The 21,647-nt window shown below is 42.8% G+C and overlaps 1 protein-coding gene across 3 annotated transcripts in view; it reads right to left on the bottom strand.

The window, feature by feature from the left end:
• The window catches only part of dyrk1b (dual-specificity tyrosine-(Y)-phosphorylation regulated kinase 1B), a 53,834-nt gene that overhangs the window by 3,646 nt on the left and 28,541 nt on the right, over positions 1-21,647 (bottom strand). For 2 of the 3 annotated variants that reach the window (XM_054780754.1, XM_054780753.1), the window contains exons 2-10: positions 7,483-7,649; positions 4,546-4,665; positions 3,485-3,673; positions 2,805-2,952; positions 2,548-2,697; positions 1,070-1,206; positions 639-785; positions 430-570; positions 143-263 (exon numbers count right to left, since the gene is read on the bottom strand). In XM_054780754.1, the coding sequence (XP_054636729.1) occupies positions 143-263; positions 430-570; positions 639-785; positions 1,070-1,206; positions 2,548-2,697; positions 2,805-2,952; positions 3,485-3,673; positions 4,546-4,665; positions 7,483-7,551 (1,222 nt within the window). In that variant the 5' untranslated portion in view covers positions 7,552-7,649. Of the gene's footprint in view, positions 1-142; positions 264-429; positions 571-638; positions 786-1,069; positions 1,207-2,547; positions 2,698-2,804; positions 2,953-3,484; positions 3,674-4,545; positions 4,666-7,482; positions 7,650-15,219; positions 15,364-21,647 lie in introns of all 3 variants that reach the window. The other variant, XM_054780755.1, reaches the window with a different exon arrangement.

The following is a 21,647-nucleotide window of genomic DNA, read 5'->3' as shown; positions in this document are numbered from 1 at the left end:
GCGAGCTACTTTTAAAATGACCAAGTCCCAAACAGCAACCAAGAAGAAGACTTTGTTTGGACTCCACTGACGTCTTTGCCGAATGATCCCCATGTGTCCCTGTAGGGGGTGCGCAGCACTTGAACAGCACGTCGTGCTTCACCTTTAAACTTCAGGTAGTCACAAGGGGCGTGTCCCGGCTCCCCTGCTCTCCGCCCGCCAGGACCCCCGGTCTCCACACCCAGGATCTCGTGAAGACGCCGCGTGGCCGGGGGCTTGTACTCCTAAAAAGACACACAAGCAGAGGTTGTAGTGAAGATGTGACGCCGGTGATGGTGTAAATCCAGGAGAAGATGCAGGTCAAGGACACGTCTCAGGTGGCCCTAGTGCTCAAACACAGAAGCGACTCCATCCTTCAGAATGAGAATTGTGTCGTGTCGTGTTTCTTACCTTCTTGATGTCCTTGTTCTTCTTCACTGTCCACAGCCCGTCTGACAGCTTGTCAAAATACTTCCTGGCTTTAGGAGCTGCATCTAGCATGTGACTGGGAGGGACCCCCAGCACTTCAACAATCTTGTTCATTTGGTCAACCTGAACACACAAAAGGACATCACACGTGGAACACTGCACCGCAACACAACACCAGGGAGTGTGCTGACCTCGTTGGAGCCACTGAAGAGAGGTTCTCCTGTGTGCATCTCCACCAGGATGCATCCTAGAGACCACATGTCGATGGCGAGGTCATATGGCATTCCCAAAAGAACCTCGGGGGAGCGGTAAAACCTGCTCTGGATATACTGATAGATCTGATGGGAGGGCGACAAGAGGGTGGCATTACTTCACCGTGCGTGAGCTAGCTCAATACGAGTAGAGTAGAAAGCAGTGGCGGCCCCCTAACACCCCCACCCCCACAACACAAATTCTCAGTACTAGTTTTTATTTACAAAGATAAATAAGCCTACAAATTATAAAATAATCATAAATAAGCAAAACAAATACAAAAAACATCACAAATAGAATGGAAAATACTTTTTTACTTTTTTTTTTTTTTTTTTTACAGTGCACAAATCCTTCAAGTACAACCCCTCACCCTCTGTCCAAGCTGGCAGGAGGATCCAAAGTCAACTATCTTGATGGCGGATCTCTTGGGGTTACACAGCAGGATGTTCTCCGGTTTTAGGTCGCAGTGGATGATTGACAGTTCTGGAGTGGCTAGGAATAATAATGCTGTGGACAAAAATATTCATTCATAGCGTTAGCATCTGTCTGCTACATATCTAGCCAATAAGCATGTAGCAAATGTATCAAAGTGCCCCCCCCCCCCATTTTGACGTCAACTGGAAAAAGTTTTGACATAAAACATTTAAGATATTTTATATTTATTTATTGATATAATTATTTTTTTCTTTTTTTTTAATTTGAGAATTTTATTTATTGACGAATTACCTGCTAGCAGTTTATACTTGTTTATGTTTCATTTGTAAAAATCATCAACAAAATAAGCGGTTTGTTCCCCCAACTGTACCAAAACAAAGCGAACAATAACCCCACAAAACAACGAGGTACAGTAATCCCTCACCACTTCCCGCTTTCAATTCCGCGGCTTCACTATATCACAGGTTTTCATAAATGTATTAATTAATAAATCATCTCTGCTTTGTGCTTGAATACAGCCTGTTATTAGTAAAAAAATATATATTTTAGGGGATTTTTTTTGCCTAAATTAAGCATTTCGTTAGCATAAAAATGGTTAAATGAAGTAAAATACAAATATAAGTCGATAAGAAGATGCATTTAAAGACATTGTAGTATTCTACACTGGTCACCAGGTGTCAGTAATGTTACAACTGACAAGAAAAAATAAAATAAAAAAAGAACAAGGAACTCACCCAATGGTAACATGAGAGTCTCTCTCTTAATAAGTTTTATTTTCTCTTATTATGTCTACTATATTGGTTAACAGGAGTGTAAAGGTGACTATAGGGGTGTTATTTCATGTCTAGAGGGTTCTAATAATGTTAACAAGTGTATTTAAAAAGGTGGTAAACAGGTTTTCAATGCTCTAACTACATAAATATTCCATTTATAATTATGTAATCCTACTTCGTGGAAATTCACTTATCATGGCCGGGTGTGGATCCAATTAACCACCATATACGAGGGATTAGTGTACATATCACACATCAAAGTGTGATTATGGCGTACCGTCACAACTCCACATGTGGAAGTGAATTTGTATTTTTTTTTGTATGATTCATGAGATTGTGACGACCATTAGTATCGTACTGCTACAAGACTTAGGAAGGGGCTTTTCCTTATTTCTACTGTTGATAATGATAATAACAATGATAATGATAATGATAACAAATACTGAGCCCAATGACAGCCCAGGTTGCGGCAACTGAGATAGATCTGTAAAAATACTCACTACTGCCTGACATGTTCTTCAACCAGCTACTGTCCAAATGCCAGTACGAAGCCTGGAGAAACTGGTATGTGTGTGTGTGTGTGTGTGTGTGTGTGTGTGTGTGTGTGCGTGCGTGCGTGCGTGCGTGTTGTGGAGCCTACCTGTACAGAGCTGCTGTGCAAATTTCCGTGTGAGATTGAGGGAGACTCCTCTGAAGTTGGTGTTCCTCAGCAGATCATACAGATTGTAGCTCAACAACTCAAACACCAAACACAGGTGATTCCTAAACATAAAGTGACGCTTCAGGTGGACTGCACACACGCACACACAAACACACAGAGAGAGAGAGAGAGAGAGAGAAGTGAAAGGTAAGCGACACAGTGACTTGCATGAGTTTCCATGATGTTTTCCAGCTCACCTATGTAATATTTCATCTCGGTGTCATGCTTGTTCATGAGCTCCAGCAGGCGAAGTTCAATCTGTGCCTGGTTGAGAAATGCCTTTTTGTTCTTGATGATCTTGATGGCGACCCATTCCTGCTCGTGGTGGTCGTAGGCCTTCACCACCTGCCGCACGTTTCCAACACCACACACCACAAACCCGTCAGCTTCACCTCCTGCACTTTACTCTTCACAATCCACGTCTTCACCCCTGCGCCAGGCACAACCTATGGAGGACTGTCACGCTTTTTCTTGCTTTAGTGTTTACGTTTACATTTAAATACTTTATCTTCTTGCCTTGGTTCCTTTCCTTTTTTCACTTCTGTTATTCTGTCGTTTTGACATCGTGTATCACATTCGGCCTAAATCACACAAAAAACCTAAAACCCCACTCGGGATTTTTTTTTACTGTGAAAATCTTTAATATCTTCAGTATTGAACCCTTATCAATTTCACTTCAAATATGAAATGTATCATTCAAAATGTAAGCGTCAAGCAACAAAGTTCAAATGTACTGAAATACAATGACTTACCGGCCTAAGGCACTTCCAAAGTACTAACTACGCACACAACAAATACTGTGCACTACATGTACTACAAACTATGTAGACAACAGATAATGTATGTAATGCAAATGAGACGTTTCGTCTCCCCTCACCTGTCCAAAAGAGCCCTTCCCAATCAAGGAGTCGATCTCGTAGCGGTCCAGCCACTTTTCTCCATTTTTGACGATGTAATCATAATTGTCGTCGTCATAGCCATCGTTGTAGACTTTCCTCTCCTTCTTAGTACTGCTGTCTTCAGGAGGGACCTGCTGGGCCCGCCGCTTCTTCTTAGTGTAATACACCTGCACATAAACGCCGCTTAGCATCTGACTGCAACTTGCATGCATTTATTATACAGTATTCCATTTATACTAGCGCTAACCAAAGTGCCGCCCCGGGGCCATTCTTTTTTTTTTTTTATTGGCCCGTGGCATATTCTAAAATATATAATTTGACAAGAAAACTAAAAAAACAATTGTTTAAAAACCCAGTGAAAAATGAAAAAAAAATCTGCAGCAATTTTACAAGAATAAAGTCAAAATATGAAGAGAAACAGTCAGAATTGTATGAGAATAACATTGTAATATTATGAGGAAAAGAATGCCATTTTAACATGATTACAACAAATAACAAACAACATTGCAACAAATAAGTTGCAATTTCACGAGAACAAACTTGTAAAATAAAGAGAATAAATACAATCATTTTAGTAGCATAGAGCTGACATATTAAAGAAAAATGATGTTATTTTCTTGAAGTCAAATAACATTATGAGAAACAAACTAAATTAGGTTGGGAAAGAAAGTTCTAATATCATAAAGTCACAATATTCTGGGAACAAAGTCTAATGATGAAGCAAATAATGAAGTTGATATTAGTAATAAGGTTTTTCACCTCTATGACAAAACTGAGATGCATTTTTTTCTTGAAATATAGATCACCTGTTAGCATATCCTTTACTAAATAGAAAAAAATGCACTTTCATTTTTCACTGTGTGGCCCTCACTGGAAAAATTTTTGAATATCCCTGCTTTAAACAGCTCTGTATTATCTATCAATACTCGGAGTGTTAAAAAAAAGAAGTGCTGCTACCTCATTTTCTTTCTGTTGAGCATCTGACAGCCTTGTATTGTGTGATGTATTTAAGAAAGGAGAGGCTACACCAAGCTCGTACCTCATTGATGTGCTTGTAGGTTTTGATGAGGTCTACAGAGAGTTTCCTCAGTGGGGCAGTGGCAGGGTCTCTGAAACTAGGGGGGATCCTCCGCTGGAGTATGGTCATATCAGACAGCACCTACGGAGAAGCGCAACGCATTACACGCAATCTTCTCTTCTTGGGAAAGACATACACAGCACACACAAACACACTTGTGACAGAAGATAAACATGGAGTGCGTCTATTTTTAGTCATGCTGTTGTGGATGTTTTTCCCCACGTACGTTTTCAACAGTTCCAAGAATCCGCCTGGTTACTCTTCCCTTGCTGCTATTTGTGAAGACAACGTCAACACCAGCAACTCATGTGATGACAGTATTTAAGAATCTCAATTCACAATTTTCTTGTCCTCTTCGGGTTGCAGGTGAGCTGGAGTCTATCCCATACATACATGTACATGCAGGCCCGTCACAATAACACATTTTGCTGGGCGAGACTTGCCCTACAAATTGATAATCGATTTTAACTACAAGATGTTTTGAGACCATTTTTTCATTAATTGTCATGAGAGGTGTAATTCTCATTTGAACCACTATATGGTACTCAAGTATAGTGTACCGCAGTGGTTCCCAAACTTTTTACAGCGGTGGACCCCTTCAGACATCTGACTTGAAGCCATGTGCCCGCTACTGCTGCACACTTCAATCTTTTTTCACATTTCATTAAATTGAAATATTAAACATGGTTAATTGGTTAATTCATTTTACAGTAAGTAATTATGGTTAAAAAATTGTATTGTGCATGGTCAAATTTTGCTAAAGGTTTTATATGAGCACTGATAAATAGATAAGATGTGAATTTCTCTTGGAGATGAATAAAGTATCTAAGTATCGGTCCTACATATATTTTATTTCAGCCGGATGTTGGGATCCTTCCCTCTGAATGGGTTGAACTTGAGCTTCACTTTTGTCCACTTGCAATTGCTATGTTTTAAATCTGCATATTAATTTGATACCAAATTGAAAGGGAAAGTTGAATAAACATGATAAAGCAGTATCCAAAGTAGAAAAAATACATACAAGCGGCAATAAAACCTCATTTTCAGGGGAATCTCCACTCTCTCATCCTGACACGCACATGTTGACATGTTTTCATGGTGCGGGGATCGGAACACCAATAGAAGTTAAACCTTCAAGATGAAACACTCTTGATACATCAAACTTACTTCTTTCTACGATGACAGTGCACTCTGTGCTATGAGGCATTCAGGTGCACTCGTAATTGTGAGTGTTAGGCGGTGTACGGTGTACCTGTGTGAGACATTAGCTTGACACAGAAGTTGCCTGTATGTTAGCTAACTGCTAACCCTCTCGTAGCCCCGCCTCCACAAAGAGGCTGAATGAGAGGACCGGAGGGTTCACTCTCTCCGTTCATTCCACTACAGAACCAATGCACACAGACACATGCAGAGTGAACCCTCTTGTCATCCAGCCTGTGCGGCACAGAGAGACGAGCAGATGAAACACACACACACAAACATGCACATGTCAATTTATCCAGACAGTATTAATTATCCACCTGTTTTGTTTTTTTTTAATCGTTCGATTCATCAATTTATGGATTATCATAACAGGCCTAAGTACATACAGTCGGCCCTCACCACTTCACAGTTAAAATTTTTCGGCTTCACTCTATCACAGTTTATCAAAAATATTAGGGGTGCACGATAATTATGGGGCTGATATGATGGAATTATGACATCATGCTGATAAATCCAACAACAATAAAAATAGCTCAGATAACCAATCATTTTAAAACAACGCTCCAATGAGGCCAGATTACCCGTATCGTGCAGGTGAGCAAATCAAGCGTTCCTTTTTTGTCCTGCCTGTGACGTCAATGGCCAGTTGCAACTTCGGTGGAGGTTCAGTGTTACTCCGTTCACCGTGGTTGCTACCGTGGTGAAGTTGGATGTTGGATATTCGTCTTGGTCGCTGTTAACCCTTTAGGCGCCACATTACTATTTCAAAAGGTTGTATCTTGAAAATGGTTTGAGATAAATGCATACTGTAAGTGACAAAAATGATCAGTATGACCCAACGTTTGTGATGGGACTAAATTTACTAATCTCATTTGCATATTATGATGTCACCAGGCTCAGAATGTCAGATCCCTGTCTCCACGAAACCCCTCACCAAAATGTCTGATCCACTTGTGATACTCTTCCTCATCTCTCAAGCAAACCCAGCCATCATCATCATCATTTACAGCAGGATCTTGAACACCACTGCTGCTTCAACGGTTATTATTACTGCTATTACTACATAGATAGATATCAAGTATCTACTATGCCTGGGAATATTGTCATTCATCCAGGTCAGTGCATTCTCAGGTCATATCTATCTAGTAGCAGTCCATTATTTGCAGGGGAGTCTCCTGCGGATAGTAGTGCGTATGCCGCTATTTCCGTGTATTTTTTTTTTTTACGTTCCTGCTACCCCCATCACCATTGGCGGTGTTTTGACAACCCACCCCGTCCCCTCCCTTCACCCCGAACACGGTTTCCGCGCTGCCAAACGCACAAGGGGCTTCAAAGACGATAAACTTATAAAGTTATTATGGCGTTACAGATGTCCACCATCTCCTGGGGTAAGGTATTAACTACATGAGGCACCATATTTGCAGGAATGGCTTGTTAAAACCAGCAATGTTGCTTGTCGCAATTTTGCAACTTTGTCGCTTAAAGGGCTATTTTCAAGATGGATGTTGGATTTCGGTCTCCGTAGGAACAGCAGTAGTTCCCCCTCACTGTGCCAGGACTGCTCTGTAATGGTGCGGGGAGCTCGCATGGGAAGTGTCTATCTATTATATATATTTTTATATATATAAATATCAATTTTTTTTCAGTGGCCTATAAACGCTGGCAAAAGCATTTTTGGCAGGATGGCCGCATTACCTGCTGCTGCTCGGCCATGGAGTGGATGGAGCTGAAGGAGGGGTGCGTATGCGTGTGCTGGCTGGTCATGGCTGGCTCAGCGAGGGAGAAGCCCTGGGCAGTAGAGGAGGAGGAGGAGGAAGAGGAGGAGGAGGAGGAGGTGGGCGGACATCCTGAGCTGCTTACACCTGAAGAGAAACAGCAAGACGAAACACATGGTTATTAGGGAGGGGAATCCCCAAATTCCAAGTCACTCAACATTCAGGAGGCATTTTGTCCTAAAATGTCAAATTTTTCTCCTAAAATGTTCATTATTAAATCCAAAAGAGAACACTATCATATACGGTATACATATTCATGTGTGACTTTGGATTTGCTTGGAGCCTGTTGCCACATGAAAAATACCAAAATAGACCCCTCCATCCTTTTTATTTTCCATGGACAATGGGTAAGACCAAAGAGCTGTAGGCCTGCACCCAAGACTGGAATGGACTACAAGAGCATGAAGAAGACGAGAACTATTGATCAAACAGTCTATCACCCTTGTTCCCGAGCTCAGTGCAAGATTTCACCTGGTGGGGTACGGATGATCGGAACCAAGCAGAAACACTACAAACCTCTTCAACGAAAGCTACACTCATTTGATTCCAGTCTAATCTCCATGTGTAGTCACAGCTGCCCTGGGGTAGTCTGATGAAAACATGGCTGCCAATTCGTGTGTGCAACGACATAAAGCGGCACAGAGAAAAGTAACTAAAAAAAACAAAATCAGGTCAAGATCATGAGAGGAAACATTTAAAATATGCTTATTTGATGCTTATTGTATACAATAATTACTGAATCAGTAAGAGTTACACGTGATGGGCATATGCCGATAAATGCCTTTCAAAGGCGATCACAAAAACCGATCGGCGTGCAGCAGCAAAGCCTACATGTGTGCTGTGTCACGTAGGGTTGCAAACACTTGTATTGAGCCGACAAGGGACCCACTTTGTCCCGTACTGCCACGAGAATCAAAACTAGTTGGTAAAACCTCAATGGCTTCAGTTTGAAAGTTTGACACAAGCTGCACCAATCCATGCCAGCGTGTTTGATCACTCCCTTATCAAAGCTACTGCTGTTTACACGCTTTGGCTAGCTGTCACTGGCAGCAGCTAGCTAGCTCACTAGGTAGAGTCTTCGGACTCCAAATGTGACTCTTTAGTAGAGATGTCCCGATCTAATCCGCTCTACTTTGAAGATTGGATAATATCGGCTTCCGCCGTATCACATTGGTAACTCTGGGCCACACTCCAACACAGTAGGTGTGGTAGTGCGCCTTAAAGCCGGTTGCCACTCAACCCCCGCCACCTGCAAGAAGAAAAGGAAACACCACCATGCAGACATGTCCGTAGTGTACCGTGGTGAAGTTAGTTTCACGTTGGACGTTGGATATTGGACTCCGTAGCTACAGCGGTAGTTCCCCTTCACTGTGCCTGGACTGCTGTGTCATGGTGCGGGGAGGTCGCATGCAGTGGCGGAGCTACGTGGTGGTCAATGGTGGGTGTGGCCACCCCACTGGCCATCTAGGCTTTTCAGGTATCAACTTATTGACCCCCCTGTGTGAGTAATGGTCTCACCCCAGCCACACCAATTAAAAATGTCTGGCTCCAACACTGCTCCCACGAGAAGTGCTGCTCTAACCACTGGCTGTTTATAGTAGGGACCGTCAATAAATGTTTACGCTGAAGCGAGTTTACTAAAAAAAATGTCATTTCCAATTTGATCTTGTATTGGATCTTTTATTGGAACTGGGACCTGACTCACAGAGGTTTGTTTCAAAAGCCAAACAATATTGTTGGTCATGCTATGGAATAAAAAAGTAGATTCAGCAATGCTTTGCTTGCATTATTTTTAATGCTATTTTCATAACCACAACCAATTCCACAAATTCATGTCTGTAACAAAAGCTTATTATTAAAAAAAAAAAAAAAAGGCTTGGTATCGGCAAGACTATAAAAAAAATCGGATCGGAAGGCAAAAGATGTGGATCGGGACACCCTTTGGCAGAGCATCCATTTATCCATTTTCTATTCCACTTCTCCTCATGATGGTCGCGGGGGCATGCTGGAGCCTATCCCAGCTGACTTGGGGCAACAGGCGGGGTACACCCTGGACTGGTCGCCAGCCAATTGCAGGGCACATATACTTGTAGACAAACAACCATTCACACTCACATTCATACCTATGGGCAATTTAGAGTCGCCAATTAACTTAATGCATGTTTTTGGAATGTGGGAGGAAACCGGAGTACCCAGAAAATCCCCCCCCCCACACACAGGAAGAACATGCATGTTTTTGGAATGTGGGAGGGAACCCACGCATGCACGGGGAGAACATGCAAACTCCACACAGAAATGCCCAAGGGAGAATCGAACCCGGGTCTTCCCAATCTCCAGACTGTGACTGTGTGGCCAACATGCTAACCACTAGACCACCGTGCGGCCCAGCATAGAGCATATTTAAAATAAAAAAAATAAAAAAATGTAAGTTGTAATATTCTGAGAAACAAAACTAAATAAAGGTGTAATTAAAACAAATACCTGTAGATTGAGGAAAAAAGTTAATAGTATTATGAGAATAAATAAAGTCAAAACATTACAACAAAAATTCTGACGATTATTTAAGACGAAAGTTTAAATAGTTTTTAAAAAACTACAGCAAAAATGGGGGTTAAAAAAAAGAGAGTGAAGTTTGTATTCATTTTCCACCTAGGTCACAAAGGTGAACTGCATTTTCTTCTTGAAATATACATTACTCCTTAGCATATCTTTTCAAAATATTCAAGTGGCAAAGTTGCATCCTTTCATTTTTCACTATGTTGGAGGGAGTTTGGACACCCCTGCCATAGATGATGAGCATGAGATCTAAGTGGTGATGGCTGGTCAATAAAGCAACTTGCCTGGGTGATGAAGGCTGGGATGATTGATGCTGACATGATAAGGCACAGAAAGAATGAGTGTTGCAGAGATCATGACACATTGAAGTGAGGAAATATCTGCCTAGTACTGAGAAATGGGTGCAGTCTCTTTAAGAGGCTGAGAAGCGCTCACAGAACTTTCTTACTCTGACATCACCCGTCTTGCGCTGCCATAGGTTGGGCCTCCCTCTTTTTCCGCCACCTGACTGGCTGCTGGTATCTAAGGGCCGGCCGGCCAGCGCTCTATAAATAAACTCAGTGCTGTCTCAGCAAGCAGCCTACAACACTCATTAGCTACTTCTCTTCCGCCTCTCTCCTGCTTCCAATAGCAAGCCTGGCTCCCAGCAGCAGGCTGATATCCTCTCCCCTAGCAACCCAGCCCACTCCACCACTCACTCCTCCCCTTTCCTCCATCATCCTTCCGCTTTTTTCAAAGTGCGTCTCCAATTCTGTCCTCATATACACGTCCGGAAAATCCTCCATTCCTCGCTTCTGTCCCACTTCCTCCTCATCACCTTCACATCTTCGTCAGTGTTGTGGATACTCTCACTCACGCAGCCAACACTGGAGAGTCAGCACCAGTATTTCAATCAAGTGACCAGATGATGCAAGAAAACATTGCACAATCGTGTTACCAGCGCACGACCCCCGCGACTGGGGGGCTGCTGGGTTGTGTCTGTGTTGCTATGGTAACTGCTCGATATCAATAAACACGCAACATAACCACGTCACTAGAAGAATGTCAGCGAAAAGCTAAATGTACCGTCCATCCATTCATACTTATCCTAATTAGGGACGCAGGGGTATGCTGGAGCCTATCCCAGCTGACTTCAGGCGAGAGGCGGGGTACACCCTGGACTGGTCACCAGCCAATGGCTGGGCACATATACTGTAGACAAACAAGCATTCACACTCACATTCATACCTATGGACAATTTTGAATCTCCAATTAACCTAACATGCAGGGTTAGGGTTAGGGTCCAATTAAAATGTATGTTTTTGGAAGTGGGAGGAAACCAGAATACCCGGAGAAAACCCACGCATGCACTAGGAGAACATGCAAAGTCCACAGAGATGCCCAAGCAGAGATTGAACGCAGGTCTTCCTTATGAAAGCAGAAGACAACCATGAACAAGAACTTGAATGGACAAAGGTTGAACGCAAGCAAGCAGTCCGAGACCAGCATGTGTCAACAATTAGGGCCCTATGATTTCCATGCTAACAGAATCGCGGAATTGGCCAATAAAAGCGGAATCTCAGTTAAATTGACATAATGTCAATGACATGCCGTCATTGCGAGGAGAAGGAACGTTTGTGTGGTGAAGTATTTCCCCGGCGGGCCGCTGAGTCGTGGTGGCCCGCCCCCTCCCGAAATAAACATGTGAAACACCAGCATAAGTTGCGGAAAAAACTTCGAAACTCCTCTCTCACGGAGCGTGAATGGATGCTAGCAGGGTTAGCTTAGGGGCTATCTACACATAAACATTTTCAGGTCAAAACGACAAAGTATTTCATTGTTTCAGCCTTCCATCCACACAGAAACATTGTTCTGGGTGCCCTGAAACGGTATTTCTTGAAAACGGATTCCAGAGCGCCGCACACTGGCCGAGTGGTTAGCATGTTGGCCACACAGTCAGGAGATCTGGAAAACCTGGATTCTCCGCTTTGGCATCTCCGTGTGGAGTCTGCACATTCTCCTCGTGTGTGTGGGGGGATTTTCTGGGTACTCCGGTTTCCTCCCACATTCCAAAAACATGCATGTTAGGTTAACTGGCGACTCTAAATTGTCCATAGGTATGAATGATTGTTTGTCTCTATGTGCCCTGTGATTGGCTGGCCACCAGACCAGGGTGTACCCGGCCTCAGGCCCCAAGTCAGCTGGGATAGGCTCCAGCCTAGCCCAGTGACTCTAGTGAGGATAAGCGGCATAGAAAATTGATGGATGGATTCCACAGTGGGAAAATCTGAAAACGCCGGCTTGTTGTTTCTATGTAAGCAACCGAAACCACAGTTTTACCAAAAACGATGGCGTCACGTGACCAGAAGTGAGCTTCGACGACAAGCCGACATATTATTATATTTCGACGGACATGACTCACTCCAGTTGACATTCTCCTGATATTTTCTTGTCTTATTGTCCAAAATGACTCGCAGAAGTAATTCCCCTTAGCCCTAAGTCTAGACGAGCCTTGGAAAGCGTAAGACGACAGACTTGTGCGCATGCGTTCCTTCTGCTTCTATAGTTTGGTATGTCACGTGGTTCCGTCTGCGTGTCCGTTTACAGCGCCACAGGTAGGTGTGCCTTGTGTATTACATCCTTTTCACCCAGTGATCCTTTCCCGTCTGAATGCAACTATTTACTAATCCGGCACCACATGGACGGTAATGTTTTTCAACCCACCAAAAAAAATTTAAAATCCCAGGAATATTTCTGTGTGAACATGGCCTTAATTTATCAGAGAATGCTAGTGCGGCTGTGTGTACGAGACACAGGATGTATGAGTGTGTGTTTTAGCGCTTGTTAATGCCAACGAGTGTCAACAATGTCCATTGACATTGTGCAAGTTCTGAGTGAAATAAGGACGAGAGGCACGTTTATGCTTTCTCCCAGCTCGTCTTCACTATCAACAGACACAACACACCTCCGGCCTTCAAAATAAAAGCAGTTTGTCGGGATTTGGGATTTTGTATGTGCAGAGACTGACATCCCATCAGAAAAGTTAGCCAAGCTGAAATACTGGGCAAAATTGGCCAATGATGCAATGCATCAATAAATGTCACATACTAAGATTGAAAAAGTACAAAAAAAAAAAAAAAAAAAAAAAAAAAATGAATTAAAAACATTTAAACGGGAATAAACAGAATATGGAAAAAAATAAAACTGATTTTTTAGGGCCCTATCAATATCAGTGTTTCCCATACATTCACCACGACTGTGTGTGAATGTAGCTTGTCCTTCCAACTCCGTACAGTAGCTGGCATTAACTCTGTTTCTTAACACACCTGGTATGCACTTGGTCTGCCAGAGAACAAGACGACGTAGCAGGAGGGATTAACCATTTTGTCACCTATTGCGCTGCTCCTCCGTGTTGAGAGGAGCCAGATGAGGTGGCTTGGGCATCTGGTCAGGATGCCTCTCGGACGCCTCCCTGGGGAGGTGTTCAGGGCAGGTCCGACCTGTAGGAGACTATGTCTCTCAACGGGCCTGGGAACACCTCAGGATCCGCCAGGAGGAGCTGGAGAAGGGAAACACTGGGCTTGGATGGATTGTTTTGCTTTTCATGTTTCTGCCTACTTTTTGTCCATACAGATTATGTCATGGTTAATTATGCAAATTAGACAATGATGTAATCACCCCCCTGAATAATTTAATAAAACAAAACACTCATCTAAGAAACATAACCCCACTGACGCTACAAGTGTCAGTCCTCTAGCACCAAAACTCATTGAACAAGCATCTTCATTTCCTCTTATCCAGCCGTGAAGTTATGCACACTTTCACATCTACAATAACCATCAAACAGCCAAGTAGACCCTGCAGCTGCAGAGAATAATGGATTTGTCTTAATTAAGCAAAATGTTCCAGAGTTGAAAAGGAGGGTGAACTACCACGATAGAAAATCCACACACAAACACAGCCTTCACATGAATGTTGAAATGTACCAGGGTAAAGTGATGAGTAAACTCATCCAAACGCCACACAGAGCGGTCCAAGCTGCCCCCAGTTGCTGTCTTTTCTTTTTGCTCCTTTCTCAAATGGGATAGTTGGCTGAACTGATTAGTAATACGTTTACAAATGTACTCAAGCATAGACTTCTATAGACTACAGCAGGGGTCTCCATCGTTTTTTTCTTTTGAGCGCTACTTTTACAAAATGAAAAAAAAAGCTACTCGCTTTTGTAACATTTATTTTCATAGCTTATATCAAGCCAAACAAGCCAAATATGCTTGTTTTCCCAGAACATGAACAGAATGCTGGTACCCACAAGTCACATTTTGTATTTCACAATCCATTTCTTTCTAGTCTTCTCACATTATTAACTGAAAGCCTGAATGAAAAGCAGGCTTGCGGGCGCCTCATGTGGTCATGGGGGTCACCAACGTGGTGCCCATGGCCCCACGTTTGTGACCCCTGGACTACAGACTATAGGTTGTCATAGGTACCTTAATGGCACCAGTGCTGATAGTAACTAGACTGAAAAGTACTGGGTACTTGTGTTTTGCATGCTTGTGGGGTATTAGAGCGATCTATCGGTGCTCTGCTACCAGTAGAGGGTGTTGTATACTCATGTGAGAGCTGAAGACGTGTCCAGACCGGTCCACTTCATCTCAGTATGTATAGAGCCGCAACAGTCCTGATTGGCTAAGGGAGAACTCGCCCATTGTGTTCTGCGTTCTGATTGGCTGTAGACCATTGTCACTCAAATCTCCTTTGTGCAGGACTGCCAGTTTCCTGCGATCATACATGCTGAATGAAGGCAGAAGTTACACGGCTGTAGGGCGCCTGGGGTACTGTAAATGAATCTTCGGTTCATGGAGGACGAAGAATATGTTTTAACAAGGATACAAAAACGCTACAGCCTAACGGCGCCAGGACAAGCCACGATCAGAGGAGTGAAATATGTACAGTATGTGAGTCACTTAATTTCTTGTGTCCGATCTCGTAAGTTGATCATTAAAATTCAAACGAAATTTGAACTTTGACAGTGTTGAAACAAGAGAGAAATATGATAAACTATTAATACCTGTCTGAGAAAAGTGTATAAATTGTATGATGAGGGCTTTTACTTTCAACACACCTGGTCTTGAGCCTCGCACTGTCCAGCCTTTCTATGTCTGCATCAACTTCAGGCGGGTCTTAAAGATCGACATCAAGAGCTGGATGACCTCAATTTCTTACTATTAAAATCAGGTAAAACTGGTCCTCAGAGACAATGTTGCTCCTGAAAGAACAATACAGTCAACAACCTTGGCGTCATCCTTAATTCCCAAATACAAGAAGGATCAAGAACAGCATTTTTTCATTGACGAAACATAAAAAATAAAAAAAAACAACAAATTCCTAAGCGTCTGTGTAGGCTCTCAGTCGTACAGGAGTTGTCCATCGAGGAAAAGGCTTCTTGAGACGTCATCTGTACTTCTGTGTAGAAGGTGTCGGACGTTTCGCTCCTCATCCGAAGAGCTTCGTCAGCAAACTAATAAGTGCTGGTAGCTTAGGCCTTAAATACAGTAAGAGTGGGCGGAATTGGTGTGCCAACACCCTCCTCCTATTGGTTCGTTACACTAAGCCTGGGCGGAGCAGTGGTATAATCCTATCCTGTTCTTATGGCAACACAAAATTCCTACCTATTTCAAACCAGTAAATACCCTGAGACAAAAATTAGTGCATCCTAAAGACAAGGCTCCAAACCAGAAACAGAGCAATGTGGTCTATTCCATCCACTGTAAAGATGAGGAATGCAAAGAGCACTACATTGGGGAAACTAAGCAAATGCTCCAAAAAAGGCTTTATCAACATCGCAGGGACAATGCTAGTGGTCCTCAATCAGCAGTACATCTACACCTGAAAGCTACCAATCACTCTTTTCAGGACAGCGAGGTAAAGATTTTGGCCAAAGAAAACAGATGGTTTGAAAGAGGAGTAAAGGAAGCTATTTTTGTCAAACAACAGAACCCATCATTGAATCGGAATGGTGGTTTGAGGTTCAATTTGGACCCTGTGTTCAGCAGGTTACTGAGACCAAAACCCACAGCTCTTAGTCTTGCAAATGAGGTGAAGGCAGGGCCGAGCCAGAACAATAGATGCTAACAAGCCAGTATCAGAGTCGTTCATACCCAATTCAGGGAGCGACACTTCCCTTTTATCGTAGGTGTGAATAACAGGATAGGATTATACCACTGCTCCGCCCAGGCTTAGTGTAACGAACCAATAGGAGGAGGGTGTTGGCACACCAATTCCGCCCACTCTTACTGTATTTAAGGCCTAAGCTACCAGCACTTATTAGTTTGCTGACGAAGCTCTTCGGATGAGGAGCGAAACGTCCGACACCTTCTACACAGAAGTACAGATGACGTCTCAAGAAGCCTTTTCCTCAACAAATTCCTAACACTAACAAAACAAAAAACTTGATCGTGCTTTTGTGACCTCCAGGCTGGATTATTGTAACTCCCTGTTAATACTCGGGGGACTACAGATGGAAACTAGCAGTTGTGCTATAATCTGGCATATTTACATCTGTATTGTTTGCAGATGTTCAATAGTATACACTGTCCCTAATAAATAAATAGGTTGCCCTAAGAAATCTCTAAAGACCTTTCAGTTGGTCCAAAACACTGCCGCATGAGTCTTAACCAGAACGAGAAGATGAGATCAATCATATTTCACCCTTACGAACTTCACTGCACTAGTTACCGGTAACATTCAGACATGAGGTCAAACTTCTCCTTCTTCTAGTATGACTTAAAAAAAATGCCTTCTTTCTTGAATATTTTAACTTATTCTTGTAAAATTACAAAAAATCTTTAAAAAATTAGATACCGTAAATCACAGTGTATAAACCGCGCTTTTTTCCACCGGTAAGACGCCAAAAATCGGGGTGCGGTTTATACACGATGACAAGTCTGTGACCAGACAGAAATTGACTAGAATACAATGTAGAATAGCCGTCTGTGGGTCAGACGGTTGCTTTGACTTTCGCGCTGTACAGTTGCTGAAAGTGCAATTCCTTTTTCACTTATCTGACTGCTGTGTGTCTGTATTTTCACACTGTGAAACGATCTCTATATACATTGACGCTAACCTAAGCTTCCATTAAAACATTGCAGATGGTTTCAAATACAATACAACGTTGGAGTTTATTCAAATTCACACTGAAGCAATGCAGTGTTATGTACAATACATGGATAACTGATGCACATGCGCAGAACGTCGCTCGCGTCACCGCTAAACCAACATTAGCTACCGTTAAATCAAGGCTAAAGCTAAAGCAGCTAAAGCTAAAATGCCACGGCAATCTTTCACAGCAGCATTCAAACTCTCCGTCTGCCGGTATGCAGAAGACTTTGGGAACCAGGCAGCAGGACGGCAGCACGGTGTGGACGAGTCAGTCACCCGGCGTTGGAGAGCGGACATCATCGGCAAGTTGACGGCAAACTTTTCTTACATGAATTCCATTGCAGATGAATTGATGGACCTTTACGCATGTTGATTTGAGATGAAAGAGTTGGCAAGCATTTATGAAGTAAAAAATTTGTTTTCCCTGCCGTGAGCCTGAAAATGGGGGTGCGGTTTATACACCGTGATTTACGGTAACTTTTTTTCTCTTTTGTCTTTTGTCTCATTTGTCTTTATTCTTGTAAAATTACGTTGTTTATTTTTTACTGTTGTTTTTCTTGTCAAATTATGTTTTTAGAATAGGCCGCGTGCCAATAAAAAAACAGCCGTGGGCAACAAATGGCCCCCGAGCTGAACTTTGGACACTTTGGTCTAAATCCTTGGGTTTTATACATGTATACAAGTGTATTCTTTTCAGTTCTAAGTACTTGGCTACGTTACATTTTGCAAATCCTGATGTCCTGGCTATGGAGTACGTTAACCTAGATGTTTGGTCTGGGACCAAGAATTCCCTCATAGTAAGTATTGAACCCAAACTTTAAAGCAGCCTATGTCAGATTGAATGACAATGAATGTACGATTAATCCTTGAGAAATGATTATTGATCAATGACTTCTATTTATCTGTTTACACAACACATCATACCAGCCAGCCCAGGGCTGTACATGAGAGACATCCACACACCGTGTCTCACCATTGTCAAATCCTAGCACCGCCCACATGGTACGGAACATTTCCAGGGATCCAGTGGCTCCAAATATTTGTCTTCCCCTCTCAGTCTTCCAGAGACTAGTAGCAGTTTTACCTCGGGACCTGTACACACCAACCAGTGGTACAAACCCCATGTAGGCGAGTACAGTAAGATTAATGCAATCACCTTTTTTTGGCTAGCGGAAGGAAAAGCTGCAAAGCTGGAAAGTTGAAGGCTCCGTCAACCGTTGTCCCAAAACAAGTGCACACAAACATGACCAACAGATTCACAGCTTCAAGATTCCCTAAAATCAGTATTCCCACTGATGTGACACTGGCACTGACACTGGTCACATATCTGTCACACTTGATCCAAGACATTTAAAATGAGTTTCATTTTTGTGTATTTTGAGCAACTTTAGAAGTCAACAGATTTCAAGCCAAAGGAGAAAAAAAATTACATGTGAGGTATTTTTAGGGTTGCTGCGATCAGGGTTTTATGCTGCCGATTCCCATATCGATCATGCATGAGTGTGATCGTCCGATGGCTTAACGGTACATTTTTCTATTTATTTATGACGAGTGTTATTGGCCAGGGCCGCCGTTCAACAATTCCAAGAGCCCCTGTGATAGTATCACCATCATAAGGCTTTATATTCATTAAACAATTAGTGCTTGGAGGACACATCATTAGTAATATGACTACAACACAGCTACATTGTTGCCTTAGTACGTACCCCATGAACGTGATATCCACTTCCCTGTGGGACAAAAATGAGCTCCCAACTAATCGCATTGCTTGTTTTAAAAACAAAAACGCACCATGCTAAAAAGTCACATTTGGATAACTCTAGCTACAGTAGCTAGCTACCAGTGACAGCTAGGCAAAGTGTGTAAAAAAAGATGGAAAAAAAACAGAAGAGCAATACGTTTGACGAGGGATTGGCATGGATTGGTGTAGTCTGTCTCAAGATGTCAAACTGAAACCATTGAGGTTTTACAGACTAGTTTTGATTCTCGCAGCAATACGGGACAATGTCAATCCCTTGTCGGCCCCGCCCCAATACGGGTGTCGGCAACCCTACGTGACGCAGCACATGTGTAGGGTTTATTGGCATATACCGATCACATTTTGTCCGGAAATCGTCCGATACAAATCGGCGGCCGACGGACCGAAGCATCCCTAGTAGTTTTACTGCTATCAAATGTCAATGGGGTCAAATGTGAGGCAAACAGCACGTAAGGGTTGCAGACCATTTGCACACTTTCTCGATCTAAGCAATTTTAATGACTGCTGTTAAAGCTTCAACACTCTGCTACGTCCTTGGAATTTATTTTCTGGGCAATCTAAATAATAATCTTAATATGAGAAACCCCCCACAGACACAGTTTTGCAGTGATGTGATGCTCCAAACCACTCCCACATGATATCTGAGCCTACCGACTCAGCTACAAATCTCCTTCATCCTCCACACTAACTGACCTCATTCCTACAAACCGGTATTTCTCCTACCCCTCCAGGAAGGTTAAGTACATTTTATTTTCTATATACAGGTCCTGAGTTTACGACTTTTTATTAAAAACTTGACTTTGGTAGGGAAACACAAGACTCGCGCAATTACGACACAAGAAGGCAGCTTGTGCCTCATGTGCAGCTACACTGACGAAGAACAACATTGCTTATTGGTAGGGGTGCCACAATCGGCCTGTCACAATAATCCATAAAGATGCTTGAAGTTAGCCTCGTGCGTCAGCATACGCTAACATGGATGACGGCACAGAAGCGATAGTCTTTAAGGTGAATGCCATAGCCCCAGTGTGGGCATATGTCGGTTTTAAACAGAATGAACAAGGTGAGCGCATGAACGCCGACGACTGACACGGACACGTTTTCTCAATTGGGAAAAAGAACTACCGATGGAGGTGCCACGGGCAGAGGAGCCTTGGTCCCGAAAGTCAGCGCTTATTGAGGCGTTTGGTCAGCAAAGTAAATATAAACAAAACAGTGCAAAATCGCTGCGCACTCACAGACAGTGTCGCTCGCAACATTGCAAAAGAAATGTGACAATCAATACGGTTATATGGAATACATTTTAACTGTGATGTTTCCGTCAAACATTAAGAACAACAACGTGGTTGAACATCAAACATGGATCACAGAGGTACGCTATACTTGCGTACCATCTAGTGGTTCAAATGTGAATTATGCCTCGTGACAATAATGAATGAAAAAATGGTCTACGAGAACAAGATGGGACTTCAACATTACTTTTCATTAAAACGTACAATGAAAAAATATACAAATGATATGGCAATATATTGCATTCGACTCATTTCATTTGTACTACGTTACCTTGCATTGCTCCTCAGGAGGTTACACTCTTCTGCACGCTTTGTGTATGCTAGCAACCCCGCCTCCACCCACCGAGACAAAGAGACTGTATGAAAGCCAAAAGGGATCACTCCGTTCATGCCGTTGTTCTATGGAACAAACGCGACAAGGTGCTGAAAGCAATGCACAGAATGAAACCTCTTCCTGCCTGCATGCACATGGCAATATATTAAGGTTGGCAAAATTGTGAACCCTCTTGTCATCCAGCCTGTGCGGCACAGAGAGATGAGCAGATGAAACACACATGCATGCATGCACATGCCCATTTATCCAGGGCGTCATAATTATCCACCTGTTTTTTAAAATTGTTCATCAATTTATCGATGATCGTGACAGGCCTACAACCAGCCCCCATCTTATTCGAAGTAAAAATCCAACAATATGTTGGATCGCAGCTAAAAAACTCTGAAGGGGTTTTCCTTTGAAAAACGGCTGGGAGTGAATGAGTTAATAACAAAACCCAAGGTACCAATGTACAGTTGTCCCTCGTGATATCACGGCTCTTAGGAAGGAGGCTACCTAGCTAGCTCGGTAGCTTGCTATACGCTATGACCGGCGCCGTCTCTTATGTCCCTGCAGTGATACCGTAGCCTGCGCATTAGTGTTGCGCAATGTGGTGTAAACAAAAAATAGCAGGGGTGAAAAGGCGACTATAGGGGTGTTATTTAACGTCTGGAGGGCTCTAATAATGTCAAAAACTGTATTTAGAAAATTTTAAACAGGTTTTCTATGCTTACTATGGAGATATTCCATTTCCTAATGTTGAATCCTACTTTGTGGAAATTCACTAATCACTGTCGGGTCTGGAAGCAATTAACCGCCATAAACGAGGGACTGCATATGTGATTTGTAAAATATTGGAACAGCACCTTATAATCTGCCTTTTTTCTTCTACCGCTTAATGAACACTGCAGCTGTGGACGCCTTCATCCTCCACAAAAGAACCTGCTAAGAGCAACACGGGAAGATGCATTTGACCTGAGACCTGTAGTTGCCAGACGTCGGCAGACAATGGGACGTGGACCGCGGTG

The sequence above is a fragment of the Dunckerocampus dactyliophorus genome, chromosome 7, assembly GCF_027744805.1.
Source record: "Dunckerocampus dactyliophorus isolate RoL2022-P2 chromosome 7, RoL_Ddac_1.1, whole genome shotgun sequence".
Classification (NCBI taxonomy): Eukaryota; Metazoa; Chordata; class Actinopteri; order Syngnathiformes; family Syngnathidae; genus Dunckerocampus; species Dunckerocampus dactyliophorus.
Note: the sequence above shows the minus strand (reverse complement) of the source record. Positions and strands in the feature narration are given on the sequence as shown.